The sequence below is a fragment of the Mastigoproctus giganteus genome, chromosome 11 (genome assembly GCF_048544385.1).
Source record: "Mastigoproctus giganteus isolate SK-2022 chromosome 11, ASM4854438v1, whole genome shotgun sequence".
Classification (NCBI taxonomy): domain Eukaryota; kingdom Metazoa; phylum Arthropoda; class Arachnida; order Uropygi; family Thelyphonidae; genus Mastigoproctus; species Mastigoproctus giganteus.
Genome location: NC_143585.1, coordinates 113,200,312 through 113,221,910, shown reverse-complemented (window position 1 = coordinate 113,221,910; position 21,599 = coordinate 113,200,312). Strand labels below are relative to the sequence as shown.

Here is a 21,599-nt window from a genome sequence, read left to right as displayed (position 1 = left end):
AACAAATAGTTTAATAGACTTAGTAACATTTGCTAGCTTATTAGCATTTGCATTAGTTTTGGCATAGGCTGAAAAAGTAGCAAGCTTATAAAGCATCAGCTAAAAAAAAAAAAAAAAAAAAACTTTTGCATTTCGACAGTCCATTTACATCAAACATCTGTCCAGTTCTTCCTTGAATCTATTATTATTATTACTAGTAGTAATAATGGCCACAGGGTGCAAGGAAGCCTATGGCTTACACTGCACCAGCCAAAAAATAATATTAATAATAATAATAATAATAAATATATAAAATAAAAAATAAGAAAATTTTAAAAAATAATAATTAATAAGAGAAAAGGAAATAGTCAACCTACATGTTACCCTTCTTCCATAGGTAATTATCCAGCTGACCATTGAATTTCGCCAAACTGTCAGCCTCTACCACCCATGCATGTAACTTATTCCAGTAATTTTTAATTCGCTGGCTAAAATAAAACTTCCTGCAATCCAGTCTAAACATCTCCCCCCCCCCCCCCAACTTTAAATTTTTCTAGAATCATTTATAACCATGAAAATTTCGTCATCATTCAATTTACTTATGCCTCTCAGAACCTTAAAGACCTCAATCAAGTCTCCTCTAAGGTGCCTAGTTTCCAAGCTCTGCAACCCACATATTCAAAGTCTTTCCTCATATGGACGCTCTTTTGCCGATCTCACCAGGCGAGTTACAGGTTTTTGACCCTTTCAAGAGGCACAGTCTCCATACTGGAACACAGTGTTCCAAGTGTGGTCTAACAATAGCCTTATATAATGGGATTATGATGTCCTTATCTCTACTAGCAATTGTTCGATAAATCATCAATAGGTCACCATTGGCCTTCCTTGCAACCTGTCTACAATGCTCAGAGAACTACATGTCTGACTGTATCGTAACACCCAAGTCCCTTTCCTACACTACCAGCTTTAGTTCAACTCCACCAAGTGTATACGTTATTTTGGGGTTGTTTCCCAGGTGCAATACCTTACATTTTGTTGGATTAAAGCATAGCTGCCATTTTTCTGACCATCCCTGAAGTCTGTCTAGGTCACTCTGAAGAAGCTCTACTCTACTAATCTTTACATCAACTGCAAATTTAGACATCACACCCACTATCCCTTCATCGATAGGGATAGAGGGTGTGAAAATTTTTATGAAAATCAAAACAACAGTGGTCCTAATACTGATTCTCGGGGAGCCACACTTCTTACATGAACCCAATCTGAGGAATAACCATTTATCAACCCTCTGCCTCCTACCTTGAAGCCATCCTGCTATCCATCTAAGGAGTTTCCCCATGATTCCAACCTGTTCCAACTTATAAAGTAACCGCTCATGTGGGACTGAGTCAAATGCTTTGCTGAAATCCAAAAAACAATGTCGAAATTATTCCTTAAGTCCATCTCTTGAGTAACCCTGTCAAAATAATTAACCAGATTAGTTAAACATGATTTTCCCTTTACAAAACCATGCTGAATATCCTTCACAATTCCATTTCCATCTATATTATCCCGAATTCCACCCTTGATCCCTGCCACCATGATTTTCGTAAAAACCACTGAAGTTAGACTGACCAGCCACTAATTTCCCACTTCACTCTAGAACCGCCCTTATGTATTGGAAATACATTGGCACTTTCTCAATCTAACGGAATCACTTCCGAGTCCAGTGATGCTCTCATAATTAGCATCAATGGGTTAATGCACTCACTTGCCATCTCCCTTAATATTATAGAGTACATGCCATCAACCCCAGGAGCCTTACTGGTGTACAGGCTCGAATGTTTTTTCATTAAATAAACGTGAAATTTCAACATCATTAATTACATTTTTTTCAACTTCACTCTCATAATATCTGATTGATACAAAGGGTTTTTTCTTCTGTAAATATCGAAGCAAAGTAATTTAATAATCTTAGTCACAACTATTTAAGCTATCAACTTCCATAACAACAGATGAAAGCTGGTTGCAGCACTCAATCACTCTGTGGATAAAGGCAAATTTCAGCCAATCTATTCTGCAACTGTCTTTCCTCAATTTAAATTTATGTCCCCCCCACGTGTGTAATCTGATTGAGAGGAAGAATCACATCAGCATTGAGCTTGCTCAAACCATTCAAAGCCTTATACACCTCAATCAGTTCACCTCACAGATGCATGGTCTCCAGACATGGCAATTTTCAGAAATGAAGCCTTCCTGGGTAAGAGGACCCCTTTGTTCCCCCTCACCAATCTTGATGCCCTTCTCTGTACTCATTCCAGCAGCTCTACATATTTCCTAAAATTAAGTCTTCAGACTTGTTTGCCGTACTCAAGGTGTGGCCTGACCATCGCCTTATACAAAGGGATAATCACCTCTTTAACCCTGCTAGCAAATTTGCTGTTTATCATTGACATGATCCCATGAGCTGCTCTGGCAGCCTGTCTACACTGCTGAGAAAACTTCTAAAACACAGTTGTACGTTACTCTGGGGTTACTGCTACCCATGTGCAGTACCTTGCATTTGTCAATGTTAAACTTCAGTTGCCATCTCCCAGCTAATCTGTCCAACTTTTCTAGTTCCTGTTGCAGCAGTGTACCATCATTACTGTCATTAACAAGTGTGCCAACCTTTGTATCATCTGCAAACTTGGACATTATAAGTCTGATTTACCTTCATAAATATCATTGATAAATAGAGCAAAAAACGATGGTCCCAATGCCAAACCCTGGGGGACTCCACTAATAGCATTAGTCCGCAAATAGCAGTGTCCATTGATTACCACTAGCTATCTTCTTCCATTCAACCAGCCCTTTATCCATAGCTGCAACTTGCCCTTAATGCTATACAGCTCCAATTTGTATAGGAGTCTTATGTGCAACAGTATCAAAAGCTTTTCCTGAAATCCAAGTATAGGATATCAAAATTCCTTTGTGACTACATTGTAGTATCCAATCAAATTGTTCAGGCAAGATTTCCCCTTAACAAACTCCTGCTGTGTCTGAACTATAACTGCAGTCTTGTCTAGGTGATCCTGAATTGCTTAACTAATGGCTCCACTATTTTCCCCAGAACAGAAATAAAACTAACAGGTCTGGATAGATTTGCAAATCTCCAGTGTGTAGGAGAGGGATCTCCCCTGAATCTAAGGATGCTCCCATAAATATCACTAGGGTTTACTTACTTCCTTTGCTGTCTCCCTTAATTTAACTGGATGGAGCCCATCCACCCCAGGAGCCTTTTTTGTGTTTAACTTCAACAATTTCTCCTCCATTTATCTCTGAGTTATTACAAAATCATTTAAGCTCACTGTTTTCCTCATATGTGAATGTAGATGCAAAATAATCATTCAGTTTGTTGGCTACCTGAGCAAGATCATCAACAGTTGAATCACTCATATATCAAGTGGACCAATCTGATTTCCTTCCTTCTAGAGTTTACATAAGTAAAGAAGTCTTTGCATCCTTTGCCAAAGATTTCTCATAATCTGCCTTTGCTTGCCTGACCTCCTTTGTGACTTGATTACAGACTAGCTTATATCTACCATAGGCTTCTGTGTTGCCTGATAATTTATATGCATCTCATGCATTTTCTGCCATGAATCTCATTAGTTCATCTGACATCCATTTAGGCCTAAACCTTGAATAGTATTTGTTAGGGGTATGAAAAGCCTAGTACCTTCCAAGATTAATTCCTTGAATGCTTTCCATTTAGAATTTGCTGTTGGTAACAACCAGTTGGTTTCAACGAATCTATCAAGTTATGTTTAGAGAAACTGAAAAAGAGGTTAACATATCTTTAGCAATTATAATGATAGCAGTATTGGATTCAGACAAAGTCTCTATAGATGGGAGAAATTAGGAATTAGAGATGTAAATTTTACTTCTGTGTAATGGAAGATCAAAGTCTTTAATTAAGAATTAACACAGGAAAACCTGGATAGAAACGGAATTATAAGAGAATCATAGCATGGTTTTTTTAAGGAGGGATCACTGTCTAATCATATTGATTAGACAGAGTGAGGTCATTGCAGAGGAACTAAGTGCAAAAAATAATTCTTATATAATTTACTTAGACTTTAATATAATTTTGATACAGTCATCCATGAATGTTTATTTATAAATTGGAGCATTGTCATTAGGGGAAAGTTACTATTATAGACAAACAGATGGTTAAGTGGTAGGAGATGAGAGTAGTTAGAAATGACCACTGCTGTTCATGAACTAATGCTACAATTGGGGTTCCACAGGGTTCATTGCTCGAATCCTTACTCTTTCAAATTTAATTAATAATACTGACCTAAGTATTTCATGTTCAGTGTCTAAGTTTGCTGGGATACAATGGTGGACAGAGTTATTAATGTAGGGTGACCGAACTTGCCACTTTTGAGTAGGGTGTTCAGTTATATTGACAAAGATGGAATAGGATGCCAATTAGTCACATTTTTTTTTAATCATGCCATTTTATTTAAAAGTTCATAGTTCATTTGCAAAAATTTATGAGGAATTTGCATTTTACAAATTCCAAATAGGGAAACAGAAGAGAAGAATAAGTGAGAGCCATAACCACACAGACAGTGAATAAATAAAATCACAAAATTAAACACTTTTAAAAGTGCTCCCTAGAGATCCCAGTCTAATACCACTGTTTTTATTTGAAGTGAAGAAAAGGTATGGGTTTCCAATTAGTAGACCACTAATATGTTGGCTAAATTGTTGTCTTGTCCACAAAACGATGGCTCAAGGATCATCTGGGGGAGTATGCAAATGCTATAAAAACCGCTGATTACAACAAGTCTGCTGTGGCCGAGCATTTTTAGGAGAGGCAGCATCAAATCTCCCCAGAGGATGTGGTTATTGTGGATCGAGTGTATGGGTTCTGGGACCGTAAATGGCTCGGGAGCTTATGAATCAGTTCATCCGACAACAATATCATGAATAGGGACAGAGGTATACGTATGCATCCTCTGTTTGAAACCATTGTCCTAAGTACGGATGAACGGTTTTACTTGGCACGCTCCCGAGCTATTTCCACTTCCAGTTCAGACCATCCGCCGACTGAACCACGTGTATAAGTACCGTGAGCCTGTTATATAAGGAAGTTTTGTTACTGCTGAGGAAGGAAGCCGATGTGTTTCCAAAAGCTCCAGGTTTCTTATTGTTTTTAATCCGGTTTATTTTAGTATATTTTATTGCAAGAATTTTATTACAGTTTTAATGTTTTCACAATGTACATAATTTAATTTATTATAATATCAGTTTTTGTAAATACAGTGTAGTAATTTTATTTATTTTAATTTTAAATTTTCAGTTACAGTAAAATACTTATTCTTATGGTTGGTGTACAAGTTTATTTATTGCTAAGATAACTTGATTGTGGTTATCACTATTCCAAATGTAGATTTTAAAATGCACATTAGTGTTCTATGAAAAGATAAATAGTTTATGATAAATGATATCTGTTAGAGTATCCTTGATGTGTGAACCAAGATATTCAAAATCATCAACCTGATCAAGAATGGCTCCCTGAACACAATCAATCCTTTCAGATTCAACATCACATTGCACTTGAAAGATTAATTTTCAAGAGCTGATATTAATCATAGTACTAGTATAGGCAAATGATTCAAGGAAGTAAGCTTATACAGCATCAACCAAACAAGAAAAAAAAAAAAGTGTCTGTGCAGAGCACGCACAGTAGTTGGTTTTATGTGAAACATCCTTGGGGGCACCTACAATGGATTTATGATAACTAAAGTAAGAGATGTATACTTGCAATTGCAATATATCTAAATGTCTCTAGAAAACAATATCAATTGAAGTACCCGATACTTGTGACTTTCGTCTTAATTTTTTTTTTAGGTTTTGTCACTTTCTTCATGCTCGATACTCTTGAGAATGCTCTGCACTTCACTTTGGCATCATTGAATGCTCAAATTTTATTTTTCGAAAATTATTGATGTGAAAACATCTATAGCAGCACCTAACAATGGAATGTAGTGAAAATGCGAGATGAAAGAAGAAATTGTTAACAAATATTTGTATTGTTGCAATCATATTTCTGCAGGAAGTATGATTGCAATGACGTCACAATACTGCAATTACTACTATAGGATTGTGATATATTATTCAAAAAAATAGCTACATAAAATAAAACATCTTTCGTGAATACAAAGTGCACAAGAGGTTTTTATTTTTATTTTACTGTGTTTTTCTAATGCAGTTCGACGAACTACATTAGAAAAACATAGACAAACAAATGCTACTTGAATTTTGTAAATCTGTCCACTAGAACTAGGGTTAGCATACTGGTTGTGAAAAATTGTGCCATGTGCTCTAATCGCACTACTAGTGAGCAATGCTGTGGTCATACAATTAGCAGAGGGTATACTCTATGAATATTACAAAAAAAAAAGCAGAGGATACTGTGCATATCAGGCTTATTAATCGAATTCCAGAGGGCAACACAGCACGTGCGTGCGCGTGTGCAGCATATTTACGTTTGTTTGTTATTTGCTTTTTAGGAGCATTAGCAACTAAGGCCATATTGCTCCGGGATATGCGGTGGTCATTCCCTGACCTTTCCGCATCCTCCGTATTTGGTGGTGATGGGCTCGAACCCCGGTCTAATCAAGAAGCGTGTGCTACGCACTGCTGCTCCTTCCCACCTGGCTACGGAGGCGCCGCATATTTACGTACTTATATATTAAAACTGTAATAAAATAATAAAAAACTGTACGTATTGCCTAAGAATTGAATTCTAATAAATTTTTGTTTTTTAATTTTCAGTAAATATTTTAATTTTAATAATTTGTTTTTTCAAGTCTTCCAGAAACCAGAAGGTATATGCTATTCACCTAAAAAAATACAGTGGGTATATACAGAGTATACCTTCACTACAGCCATGCTAGTGAGTGCTCGACACAGACTAGTGGTGGGAGCTTGGGAAGTCCCTCTGGCGGAAGACGTAATCACTTCCATGATGCATTTTTCGAGACCAATCGGATTTACTCCACTGAAATTTTTGTAGGGCACCCAAGAAGGTTTCACATCAAAAACATAACTAAATTAATAAAATAAATAAATAAAGCACTTTCCACATTTCCTATCCATCCCCTCTAATAATTTGTTCAATTCCTCCTTAAATTTATGTTAACTTCCACAAAACCAGAGTGGGAGTTTGTTTCAACAATAGACTACACTCCAGCTGAAAGCAAATTTATGCACATCTATCCTACAACCACCCTTCTTCAATTTAAATTGATGTCCCCTTATGTGTGCCTGAGAAGAAAAAGGATACCATCAACATTTAGCTTACACAATCCATTCAAACTTAAAATACCTCAATCATACATCACCACAGGTGCCTAGTTTCCAGACACTGAAAAAGTAGCCTTTTTTTCTTTCTTTTTTTTACCTTCATTAATCGCACTGCTCTTCTCTGCACTTGGTCCAACAGATCCACACCCTTCCTACAATGAAGTTTCCAGGCTTATATGCAGGACTCAAGACATGGTCCTACCACTGTCTTATACAGCAGAATAATTATCCCCCCCAACCCTGCTGGCAAAATTCCTACATAGCATTGACCAAACCCCAGGAGGTGCCCTAGCAGCCCACTGCAGTGCTCAGAGAACTCTTCATCTGACCACACAATTACATTAGATCCCTTTTGTCCTCTTCTACCTTCAATGTAGTACCACACAGTTGGCATGTTAAACTGGAAGTGCTGCTATCCATATGCAGTACCTTGCATATCTAAATGTTAAAATTCAATTGTCATTTCTCAGCCCATCTCTATCTTTCTGCAGTAGCATATCCTGATTTCTGTCACTAACCACCCTACCAACCATCGCAGTGAAGAGGCTGTGAGCAGCATTCTTGAGGTTTTATTTATGAACTAAGATTTCTAAAATAGACATTTTGCATAGAGAACTGGAAAGTAGTTTTCTCCCATAAATTTACCACGTATATGATCATCATTTCAGATGTGCTGTACACTTGATGTCATTTTATGGTTCACATCTTGGCTAATGCTGTAACTAGCTGTTTGATTAATGAATCAGTTCACAAACATTTTGAATATTTACCTCATTAATCCTAGGTATTCCATTACAAATAATCCAATAATTTCTTGATGCATGTTTAAATACCATTTCACTTTTACATACATTTTCCATGTTTTTTGTTATGTTTATGGAACTGACTGCTACTTGGTTATTAGTGCTGGAGAGAAGAGAAAGAAGAGAAGCTTTGAAAATAGAGTTCATGAAGTTAAGCTTGAAGCTGAACATAGCATAGATAGTTTGCATCATATTATGTGATTCTAATCAGCTTTTTTTTTTTTTTTTTTTGTACATGGAACATAAAAATAGTGAGATACTGATTTACAAAAAAAAAAAAAAAAAAAAAAAATTTTTGGCTATGTCAAGGGCAAGCTATTTTAAAGTTCAAAGTTGTTTTATTTGGAAAATGTAAGGCATTTAATGTTATTTTAAATAAAACTCTGATAACAATCACCTTTTTCTTTTAAAAGGAAGCACAGATTATATGACAAAGGAACTATCAATAAAGTTAAAATTTCGCAAAAGTATCTTCAGGTATAATTATGTATGCAGCTTAAATTTTTATAAAGGTAAGAGGAGTTTACTTGTTTGTTTTTCTGAGCAATGTAACCACAAGGGAATTAATTTACTAAAGACAAAGAGGTGGCCAACTTAATGAATAAAGTGATATTGGTAACTGAAGTCAATATTTTTAGAAGGGCATTTTACCTTGGACATAGGGGGGGGGAGAACTATATATGCCCTAAAGATATGAAGTACTGCTTATCTAAATACCACTGTAATTTTTCCTGTGTTGTTAGATGTTAGGTGTACTATCAAAGTTAGTTAACTTGCAGTGGCCACTGTTAACATTGAGCAGTGCCAAGAAACTTGACATTAAGCAGAAAACTTTATTTATTTATTTATTTATTTGTAAATCTTTCTCTTGGACCAACTAAAGTTTTTATGAATTCATAACATGTTGTCATTTGAGTTATTTGAAAATATGGTCTTTATTTTATATAATCATGCAAGTGATGGGGCAGGGGAATCTAGACTCCACATTCCTGTTATGTTTTTGGGGAACCAAGAGATATACATATAACAGTTACACTGCTTCTAACCAGCTAAAGAACTGTTTAGGAACAAAAGAAATATTCTCATATTTATTTACTTATTTTGAGAGAATGCAATCATCTGCTAAGAACTTCTGTATAATTGCTTTGAACTGTTTTTTGCAAGATGCATTGTTGATCCTCTTGTTTAGTTACGAATTTTGTATGCTTAACCATTTGTTTTCTTTTATGCTCTTTTATGCTTATCAGTACATCTAACTGCTACAATAAATCCTAACATCCCATGAATGTTTAGTGATTCACAGGTTGTAAGGAGTAAGAGTTCAACAGCATTATCTGCAAACTTAAGAATTAAGCCTCGGGCTACCTTCATCAATATCATAAAATAAATACTGTAAACAATAATGGGTCCAATACTGATATTATTAGTGAAGTCCCACATCAGCTCATGTGGGACTTCACTAATAACATCAGTTCAAGAATGGCAGTGTCCACTGATAACAGCTCTCTGTCTTCTCCCACTTCCATTCCTTTATCCATAGCAGTAGCCTGCCCCTAATGGCACAATGTACCAAGTTGTAAAGGGGTGGAACAGACTTCAAAAACTTTACTGAAATCTAAGTATATGTTGTCAAAATTATTTTTTTATATCCAGCTGTTTTGTTACTGCATCACAGTATCCAGTCAGACAGACTGGTCCGTCAACCCTTAACAAATCTATGGTGTGATTTCAATATAACTCCATCCCTGTAAAGACAACTCTGCAATACTTCTTTAAACACCAACTTCTTTATTTTCCATGGAATAGAGGTCAAGCTTACTGATCTGTAGTTATTAACTTCATCTTTGTAAACTGAGGAGATATTTGCACCTCTCCAGTCCAAAGGGACCTCTCCCTTGAATTTAAGGATTCGCTCATATTTATGGCTAAAGGTTTGCTGCTTCTTTCAATATAATTAGATGAAGCCCATCAGGACTATCAGCTGCCTTATTTACTTTTATCTTTAAAAATTTCCTTTCTAGTTTCCTCCTCAACTATCACAAAATCATTTAGCTCCTAGTTATAAACTTGGTATTTGAGCATTTCTGGTATTCCCGTCAAAAATTTCTTCACAGGTGAATGTAACTGCGAAATATTTATGTAGCTTGTTAGCAACCCGAACAGAATCATCAATAGTTATGTCATTTCATGTTGGTCACTAAGGTTCTTCCTTTTATTTCTAGTGTTAAGCAAAGGCAAAGAATTTTGCTGCTTTTCTTTGCCAGAAACTTTTCATAATCTGCCTTAGTTTGCCTAACCCCCATCAGTGACTTTATTTGACTAGTTTGTACTTACTGCAGTTCTGTGTTCCTCTACTAATTTTTCATCATCCAACACAATTTTCTTCTCTGCCACTTCTCATCAGTTCATCTGACATCCATTTATATTTAAATCTTGAACAATCTCAGTTATCTCGATTGCACTGACCCTATTCACATATGATGCTTCACATTTGGTAGGTTTCTGTCAATGAAAGCATTTAGCTGTAAAAGAAATATTCTGTATGACTCTAAAAATTCAAATGGTAGCAGAAAACCAAATTCTTCCAGATTCTGAAAGATGTTATCCACTGTGATTATGAACCCTGGAGTACATGTATGGCAACTTCCATAGTTCAGTCATTTTTTTCCCTTCAATTAAAACTCCTACATTTGTATATAGGGCCTTGATTGCTTTCACAATAGTCTCAGAAATTCTACAATTCCTGAAGATTCGGAACAATTGGGAGTTAAAAGCCTTAGAAACATAAATAAAATTAAGAATAAAGCAGATGTTAGTTATGTGGTCCTTCCATTAACCATCAAACACAAGAAATCAGTTCTGTTGCACTTCTCCCTTTGAGTAATTCTGCTTAATTTCTGTGTAAAAGTTTAGTTATATAGGGTACTATTCTGATTAACAACATTCTCTTTAATATTTTTAATGAAACTGGCAACCTGAAGGTTCCCTAATAATTACACATTTTTGTCTGATAGCCTTTCTTTAGGATTGTGATAATAAGCCTGCTCTTCCATTTTTCTGTAACCAAAAAAATTTACACGAAAATCTTATGTTATACATTCATTTTGTAAATGGTACTTGTTTCCAATTTTATTAGATGTCCTGTTGGCTGTAAAACAGGAATAACTAAGTAAGTAAGACATTAAATAAATAGCGTGTCAGGTTAAAAGTATTTAAACAAAACAAGCATGATAAACTAATGTTTACTGATTTAACATCTGTTCACAGTAGACAAGTTTAAAATGCACAATAGCAATGCAAGTCAAAACATAGTCATCTGTGATAGATACTACATTTCTAAAATAACTTACACAGTAATCACATGTTCATGATTCACATACACCCTATGCAGTCTCATGTGGCATGCTGCCAGTTTGGCTTTTTTTTTTTTTTTTTTAACATTTCAAAATCTGGTCACCTTAGATTAACAACAGCAATTTAGAACAGCTCATGATGCTTCTATCAATAATGCACAGGAACTGTGCCAGCAGAGTCAAAGAGGTAATTACTTCATTATTATGCAGGTTTTTTTTTAAATTACAAAACCCATAAAATTACAGATATTTCTAGTTAAACACACACACAGGAACAAAATATAATTTCAATTATGGGTAAACTGCATTGTATAAGTAACAATGCATTATAAGAGATGTAAGTTAGATGTGTTTACCATTCTGTGCCAAACACAATGACACATTTTTGGTGACATGAAGAAGCAAATCATGGGGAAAGGTGGCAATTAACCCAATGATGGAGTTCTTTATCTTCAATTAAGTATGGACTGCATGGACAACAGATAATTTCTTTATCTGCAATGCCATCATGTGTTTTCATTATTTAATTTTTCAATCGACTCTTCTATACATTGGGAGTTACTTAGTAATATGTATATCTTGAAATATTTTCTATATTCCTAATAACTTCTACAGAGAAAAAGAATCTGAAATATCACTTCACAATAAAGCATTTTCTGCTGCAGGGTTAGCATTTCTGTTGTGTAGGTCCAAGAAATTTAAAGCATTCTATAAAAAAAGCAATGGTTAGGTTACATCTTCACTATCTGCATCCTTAGGAAAAATGTAGACCTGAAGAGGGTACAGGGAACAGCAACAAAATTCACAAAGGGCACAACAAAATATGATGAGAGAGAGATGAATCATTAAGAAACAAGTGTCAAATTCAGGACAACCTGACCAAGAACTTTCAGCCATAAAAGTTAGAGTAAACTGAACACCAGGGGCATCTTTATATTTAGTCATATAACCTACACAAGGCAGATGCATTTAAAATCTGCGATGATAACTGCAGAATATGAGGTGTGATCAAAAAGTTCAGGGACTAAACTATTTGCACACTGGCTATTTGGATGGATCTCTTCTAAAGTAGTCTCCTTGGTACTGTATACACCAATTTCAACACATGTACAACACTAGAAGCATTACTGATAGACTTCTTTTGGAATTGCCAATAGTTCCTATGTCACAAGAAATTCTTGATTGGAAAGCACCAATTCTGCAGGGGCAGAATTAGTGCTCATGATGCAAGCAAAAATTCTGAAAAGTGCACTTTTCTGGCCATTACCTCTGAACAGCATCACAGAATTACCATAGAATTGTTTTGTACTATTCCTGGTCCACTTTTTGACCATGCACTACAAATGCATAATAAACAATGCTTAATGAGACAAAAAAATATGATAAGCACAATCTTTATGTCTAACTGATATTGTCTTTACTTTTTTTTTGAGGGGGGGTGGCCTTGGAAAAGACAGGGTTTTCCATCGAAAGCATTAGCATTGGCCATTTAGTGCAAGGAAGCCACAGGCTTTTGCTGCACTGGCCAAAAAATATGTAAAGCAAATAAATAAATAAAAATCAAAAATAATAACAAAAGAATAATTCCATTATATAATAAAAATATAATAGAAGATGTAAAAAAAAAAAAAAAGATATATAAAAAGTATATAAAAAATGGACTAAATACATGCTTATTTCCTCACAAACTATCCAACTGACCTTTGAGCTTCTCCAAACTGTCATTACCTGCAAGAGGACTGAGCCTTTGTTTCCAGGTCAGTCATTCAATTTGCCAACAGTAATGATGGGAGAAATGTGTGGGTAAGCATAAAAAAAAATTGACAAAGAGTTTGATGTGAAAGACTTTCAGCCCCCTGTGATCATCAGTGAGGACGGAAGGCACAACTTCATGGAAGCAAGTCATATTCCCAGATCTTTGTGAGGAAACTGAAGACATGTCACAAGAAATACCAGTTTACTAGCAACTTTGCAGATAGTTAAATATCAATAGTTTCTTATCAGATCATGAACAAGAGACTGAATCATTGCTCTTTGAAGTTAAAGGGCGACCAGAGTGAGAATAATTTTCTGCAAAAGCTGTTTTTAATATTTTGTGGGCATCCGTTGCACTTTTCCCTAATGTGAAACAAAATCTGATGCTCATTTGCTGCTCAGAAAAATTGTTGATTTTAAAATGCAATTAAACAGATAAAACACCATCTGTTCAAAACATGCTGATTCAGACTGATTCTAGATAGATGGGGTGTTGCATGCATTACTATATCTAGATGAATCACAAACATGATGAAAAAAATTAAAAAACTTTCTGTAAAACCACAATTTCAAGGTATAGAGTCAATTCCAAACAAAGGGTTTGGAAAACAGAGGGACTGCACAAGTTATTTTCCCTGCACATTCTTCCAATACTAATTACTAATTCAAAGATACTAATTCAAATACGAATACAAAGATAAGCACATGTGCTGTGTCTGAAGCTATATAATGATACACATCAGAGAAACTCATTCTTAACAGTATGGTGTGTGTGTGACAGCTGTAGTAATGAAGTTGTTATTACCTCTCTTGGTTAAGTCTAAACAAAAACTTTTATATTAATGTTAACAAAACATTGTGTTAACTTTTAATTTCCCTGTTACTTTTTTTTCCCTCAAGTCCAGATGGTGATTATCAACTCAGCTAAATGCTACAAAGAGGTGGAATCAATTTGAAAACACAAAAAGTAATAAAAGTACAATTTTCTGATATACCACAATTAGATTATTATTTTGATATCCAAATACTTATATGACAACTTCTGCTATTTTCAAGACTTCCAAAAAACGTTTTCAGGTTTCAAATTTTTGACCTCCCCCCCCCCCCCCATTTCTGTTACAAACACCACTTACAAACTTTTGGTTTGAAAATTCCAAGTGTTCCTTCTAGAATATATAACCCAATTATTATTCCAAACATCAATTTTAGCACCAGTCACCCCTGTTTTTGGGCTGAATTTTAGTCTAGACAAGTTAGACAAATGTCTAAGGTTCTGTAATAATTTCACTCTTTACCGGGTTCTGTTCAGTTAATTGCTATTCAAATTCCGTTCTGTTATCTTAAATTAGATGTTTGTAAGTGGTTGCTTTAGAACAAAGTACATGTTATAGTCATACCATTTTTTAAATAAAAATTAGCCTCAATTTATTGTTCTGATCACCTTTATTTGAAAAATTCCACTGGGTTCATCAAGTTGAGGCCCATATATATGGAAGTTTTGTCTAGGGACTGCAGATTTATAAATGTACTCCTACCCAAAGTTGTAAGTAATAGGCACTCCAGTTGCTGCAAATATCTTTATTCAAATATCTTCCTTGACTTTCCAAAAGATTATTGACCATGATTATCATTACTGTAATGAATAAATTTATTATATCAGGATATGAATAAAAGGAACTATTTTTTATTATCAAAATTGTTTTCGTGATATACAGTAAAAGTTTATAGGTTCGCGATCGGTGACACACTGAAAAGTGTGTGTAATAGAGGGGGCGATTGGTTTCAGTTTTAGTCAGGATCTTTCATTGACTCCTTGTTAGCTTTAATCCAGCCCTAAGAATACCAACCTGCATCATAGGTGTGAAATTATATATATATATATATATATATATATATATATATATATATCACATAGCTACTTTTGCTGAATACCTGACATAATGAAAAAATCTGTAATTGAACTTCTAAACCTAAGCTCAATTTTTTTTCACTAATTTTGGAGCATGTAACTATCGTACATCGGCAAAATACTTCCACAACGAAATGATGACTAAACATATACATTAATGTAACTAGTAACAGCAAAGCAACTCACCGGAGGATTTTGTTGGCTGGTGCATGCACGTCTGCGGGGAGTGATGCCTACATTCTCTCCCTTCAAAATGGACTCCACCACTGCGGGAAAACAGAGAAGAACAGATCAATAATTCTTCAAGATTAATCGAACTGTGCTCGGCGACTTTCTCACTACCTACACTTTTAGACTCACGCGAAAAACCTTCTGGCATTCTGACCGAGAACAGACAAGAATGAGTTTCGCACTTAGTAACACGACTTTACATGCATGATTTACAACAAGAAGTATAGTTGGATTACAACTGGAAGTTATAATACACTCTATTATAGTTTTTGTTTGTTGTAAAAAATTCTCTGTAAGCTAAACTGGCACATTTTAAAGGTGATCGACAAGGTATAACCAATTATACACAAACAGATGCGTAACTAAGGGTATAGCGAATATGGCCCAAGCCATAGGCGCCAGTTGACCATGGGAGCCGAACGGAGAAGAGAAGAAAACACTCAAAATTCAGTTTTATTCTGAGGCTCATTTTATAAAAATAACTGCAGCAGTTGTCGTTTAAAAAATTACTATAAAAGTTAGAGGCTTTGCCAAAACAATTTTTAATAATTGTTTTATTTTATAATTCTATTATAAAGTTGTCAAATTGAAAGTGGTTTATTAAGGGAGTTTGCAATTTATCCTTTTACTGATTGGAGCAGTTGGAAGCGAAACTCATCATCACTGCCGTCTTTTTGTGTTCGTAGGCCCTACGTACGCTTCGAACAAGACGAACTGTGCATAATAACATGGTTTCTAACTATGATGGCGTTTATTTTGCAAACAGAAAAAAAAGGCTGAAGAAAGAATTTATCTTAGAAATCTGTGTTTAAAAATTAGTTTGTTGATTTTTATTGTTGGAATGAAATCGTTGAATTTTATTTGAATTATATTTTTTCAGGTTCCTGTTTTTAGTGCCTAAAAACTTCTTAGGCACTATGCACACTGCCTAATGGAAAAGATGTTTCCCAAACTGTGCTCCGCGGATGCCTTGGGTTCAGTGGATAATTTCTGTGATGGCTACTTTGAATTTGACTTGTTTTTTTAAAACAAAATATAAATATCGTTACGGACTGGATGTCGCACCAGACATGAGAATTCCATTGTCTACAATCACTCCCAACTTTAAAGGACTTTGTGAACCGAAAAAAAACAACACAATAGTAGCCTATGAGGTAAAATTAATTGTATACTCAAATTGTGACAGTTTAGTATTCAGTTATTTTTTTGTGTCAGTCTGAAAAAGGTAGATTGTAAACATATAATAAATCATTCTGAGATATAAATTGTTAATTTTGGATACCTATCGTCCAGACACCCCATATTTAAGTGAGCTACGATGTGAGAATCCGTGGTTATTTTATGAAGCCAAAAGGGGTCCGCGAGGGAAAAAAAAAAAAAGTTTAGGTAACACTGAACTAGATTATTATTATAATCTGCATCAGCGTACAATGGAAACTACCGGGACCAAGAATGTTCTAGATTCGATCATAACTTATGATCCCGATGGAATCATTTATTTATTCGTTTTAACCGCTGTACAGCGAATTCGCTAGGAGAATTATGCTAGGTGTTATCATATGAACGGGAACCCTTAACAGGGTGCGATCGTGGGAGGTGCTAAGGCGGAAGATGGATTCAGAATGAGATCTTAGTATTTAAAGGTAAAGGCAAGTAGTAGTAGTGGCATGTGATGCAAGAAAGCAAGTGTATGAGCTTATGCAGCATCAGCAAAAAAAAACACACCATTCCCTCCAAATGCATGTCCAGTTCAAATGCCTGTTAAATTTATTCAACCTATCAACTTCCACAACGACAGATGGAAGTTTGTTCCAGCAATTAACCACCCGTTGGCTATAGGCAAATTAGAACACTTTTTCAGTGTTCTAATATCAGAAATGAAAAAACAACACTCAAACAGCCGACATGGCTGGGATGACTAGACGTTCCGTCCTGGTGTCTCCAAAAAAAAAAAAAAGCTTCGAGGAAGATTTGTCTAAATCTTCGTATAAGAAGTAAAGAACTGAACTTTCTGAAGTAAATATACGATGTTAAAATTGATAACATATATAATTTTGTTAATTTAGCTACAGTTAATATTATCATAATAAATAGTTAATAAGCGATTCTAGTAAACTAGATTTACACCACCCTGTTAAAGTGCAAGAACATAATAAAGTCAAGGAACTGCATGTTCGCTTGCTCACTACTTATTAGCACACATACTGTTTTCGCACCCATAAACAAGCAACTAAAAAGAAGTCTGTTATAATACATGTGGTTTGATAAAACACCAAATATTTTATTTTCTCACCATTCAGTAAAATGCCTATGCGTTTATAGGAACAATATTAAAGGGAATGGACATTTAAAAAAAAAAAAAAAAGTCACCCTGTGGGAAAATTGAATTCACAATACACGCTCCCACCTAAAAGTTTAGAATCATAACATGTATGACACGTTTTCGTTATTATTATTTTTTTAAAATTAGCTAAGACAATGTAAGGTTTTTATAAATTAATATAAAAATACACTACAAATTATTTTAAGATTTTGTATTAAAGGAAAAATCAGTATAGTTGTTAATATTAAGCATTTTAGCATTTAAGCATTTCGATTTATTGAGAAATATTAACAACTATGGCTGATTTATTGAGAAATATTAACAACTATGGCTGATTTTTCATCAAAATATCCTTCACCAGATTTTATCACTACCTTACACAGACGTGGCATGCTGGCAATTAAGTTTATAATAGTGTCTTGACTAACATTATTCCAACTGATCTGCAAGATTTCCCATAAATTTTGTGAGAGGGGCACACTTAAGGGATTCTTGACGGTCAAGAATCTTTTATGGGATCATCTAGAGTCCAGATGATTCCATAAAAGCTCTATTGGGTTTCGGTTAGGCGATTGGGGTGGCACACCATAATTTGCAATACCCACTCCTGTTTAGTTCATAGAAAGTCACAGCACAGCTTAGAGGTGTGCTTCGGGTTATGGGTATCCAAAATCGAAGTCCAGAGGATACAGCATTATGTTCAAGAATGTTTTTTTCTTGTATTAAAATTCCTTCGTTTTTGACGACGTTACCCACTCTAGAAAAACAGAAGAAACCCCAGATCATGACGGAACTACCACGGTGCTTGACTGTAGGCATTAAATGTGGCAACATTTTTCATTCAGTTAATCGTCTCACTTGAACCCTATGCTTTGATCCAAAAATTTCAAATCTCGATTAATCGGTTCACAATACATTTTTCCACTCGTCAGTTGTCCAACGTTGATGGCTCCTAGCCCAAGTCAACCGTTTCTTCCGATTTTTAATAAGGGTTTTCGGACCACTACAAGCGCCACCCTGATATGTTCTTAATTAATGTATAAGGTGGCACTGCCACTACACGACCATTAAGTCTTGCTTATTTCTCTGTTCCCATTGAACTCAGCTCGGATTTCAGGTGCAGTAAGTCGTTGACTGCGTTTAAAAATCTTATGTGTTATTGTCTTATCTTGTGCTTCCGTTGTTAGGCGCGGTTGTCCTGATTGTGGTTTGTCCTTTAAACTGCCAGGCTCCTTGAATCGTCGATTGATAGTCTGCACTCCTTTAAATAAAACACCCAGGGTTTTTTTCTGCCAGTACTTCTCATGGAATAACTTTCTTTATACAGAGTTATAACAGCACTTCTTTTTTCAACACTCGATTCCTCATTTCTTGCCATGTCTATGACAAAACTTGACCAAACACTTTCTGAATGACGGACGTTCAATTTTATAAATTGCAGCTCTTAATCCTCAATTTATATTATTGCAAAACACTCTAGAATCTTTTACAATCTTCTATAAATATTAAACAATATTCGCACTTTCTAGAATCATCTACACCTTTCTTGATTATAGAAATTTCTTAATCATTATTTGAGTTTTTTATATACATAATAGAAAATATGTTAATAAAAATTGGTAAACCAATTGGTAACATTTTAATAAAAACCTTGAACATTAAGAAAAATAAAACGAAATCCCAAACTTTTAGGCAGAAGTGTATATACATGACTTTTATAAGAAGCGGTGCTGGTGATCATGGTGATATAAAAGCTTACTTAAAATAACGAAAAGAGCAAAATTGCAGAAGCCATACCACAAATTCTGAAACTCCCCGCGGCTTCTCGGAATTTTGGCTAAGATCAAAGTGTGGTCCTCGAGGGAGTAGATATAAACCTAAATGAGACTGGCCTGTTAGCATGTGTTTCCCACCCAGTCAATGTTATGTTAGAAATTGATTATGTGCTAAAAAAGGTCATCTCTCCTTAAAAAAAAGTTGACATGTGTCAATGGGTACATATATTTTGAGTGTATGAATTCCATTCATACTGGTGTATATGAATAATTGCATGAATAACGGTCAAGATTACATTGGTGTAATTAATATAGTTATGTGAATGGGTGCATGTTTTTGTGTTCTGGAATGTATGTTCCCGCACTCGCTGAGTTCCATTGAACTTGGCTGTGGGACTGGGTTGTAGGAGAAACTGTATTTTTTGAAACTCTCACTGACGTCCGCCATTCTGGCCGTGATGACAGCTTGTACGATGCAAAGGCATGTATGAACAATGTAAATCACGCTCTTCCCCATGTGTGTTTACATAATTGTATGACAAAAAGTCGGACACTCACGTTTTTCAACGCCGCAGTACGATTTGGATACGGCAAAATTGAAGCGATTTTGAACGTGTGTGGGCGCGATCGATTGAATCGGTTCGATTTTAACCCCAGACAGTTAAAAGTTGCCTGCAGCAGTACAATCATGCGATTTGAGTCCTTCCATTCTATTCAATTTTGTTGACAGAATGATAGCTCTAAACTCAAAGAAACAACTTGAAATCTTATTCCTGGACATACAAGCAGCTTTTGGCACACTTAGCAGAACAGAGCTAGTTAAAATTTTGAAGCATTATTTCAGAATCGAAGGTAACCTTCTTGCTATTCTCCATCAACCCTTCAGCAACAGGCAGATCTTTATTAAATATGACCACATATTGGAGAGAGCCACCACGACCTCTGTCGGCATCGCACAAGGGAGAGTTCTTTCATCATGGTTTTTTGCCGCAGCACTTGAGTCCTTCCTTGCGAAGCACCCAAACTTCATTTCATACGCTGATGATCTTAAGATGCTGGTCACATCCGACGATCCAGCAAAGTCTGAAGCAGTCGCCTATGAAAGTCAGATAGTACTGTTTGAACTCCAGGATTATCTAGGACGTCTGGGACTTAAACTGAATCCTCAGAAAGCAGCTCAGATGACCTTCACAAAAAAGGACTATTAATAAAATGAATAGTCCTTTTTTGTCACAATAAATGGGACCGTCATTAAAAAGGTCCACTCCCACACGGATTTGAGGTTGAAGTGGGATGACGGGCTTACTTTCAAAGACCACCACAAGATGGCCAGGTTAAAAACGCTTGCGACGCTCTGGGCAATCCAGGAGGAGTTGGTCGGTCTTAGGACTCCAGGGTTCCTTTTGGAATAAAGTCCAAAGGAATTTGACACCCGTACCGCTCTACTCTTCGGTACTCTGGTCAGGAGCCTCCTTTACTCAACTAAAGAGATTTCTTGGAGTTGAATATTGGCTCCTGAGATGGCTAAACAGGGAGAAGGGCAAACTTTCACCATCTCTAGGAGCGTGCTCTATGCAAACCTTGGCATGAAACCCTGGGAAACCATCATCAAAGAGAGAGAAAGAGAGATCTACACACCTTGGCACAACTTCTATGTGGCCAAATGGATTCGCCTGACATCTGGGATGTTTCTATACACCCTCGGACCTCAAAACGAACCCGGTTTAGTTCAACACTTTGTCTACAATCTTCTCTGCAAATCGTGCAATACCTTAGGTCAGTGTTTCCGGCGAATACGTTCGGGAATTGAGGCCTTATCATTCTGCAGCTCGAAGCGCTATAGACAGGGCATAGTGAAAGAACTCTATAAACATGAACAATAAGCATTATGTGAAAAAAAAATTACATGCCAAGGCTTCCCTGTTGTGTTTTTTTATTGTTTATTATTTATTTATTTTTATTCTGTTTTGATTTCTTGTAATTCCAATCAATATAATCATCTGAAATTTGCATAATGTACACCCTTCTAGCCGAACCAGGCTGTTCCAGGGCGCACACTGACGTGAAAATAAAATGATGTTAATAATAATAATATGGCAGATTATACACATTTACTGACTGAATTTTTTGAAT

The 21,599-nt window shown here is 35.6% G+C and overlaps 1 protein-coding gene across 9 annotated transcripts in view; it reads right to left on the bottom strand.

The window, feature by feature from the left end:
- LOC150078358 (uncharacterized) overlaps positions 1-21,599 on the bottom strand; it is an 821,930-nt gene that overhangs the window by 409,967 nt on the left and 390,364 nt on the right. For 7 of the 9 annotated variants that reach the window (XM_090384968.1, XM_090384969.1, XM_090384971.1 and 4 more), the window contains one exon: positions 15,324-15,403. The exons of the other annotated variants lie outside the window; for them this stretch is intronic. In XM_090384968.1, the coding sequence (XP_090241094.1) occupies positions 15,324-15,403 (80 nt within the window). The remainder of the gene's footprint in view (positions 1-15,323; positions 15,404-21,599) is intronic. 9 annotated transcript variants of the gene reach the window in all.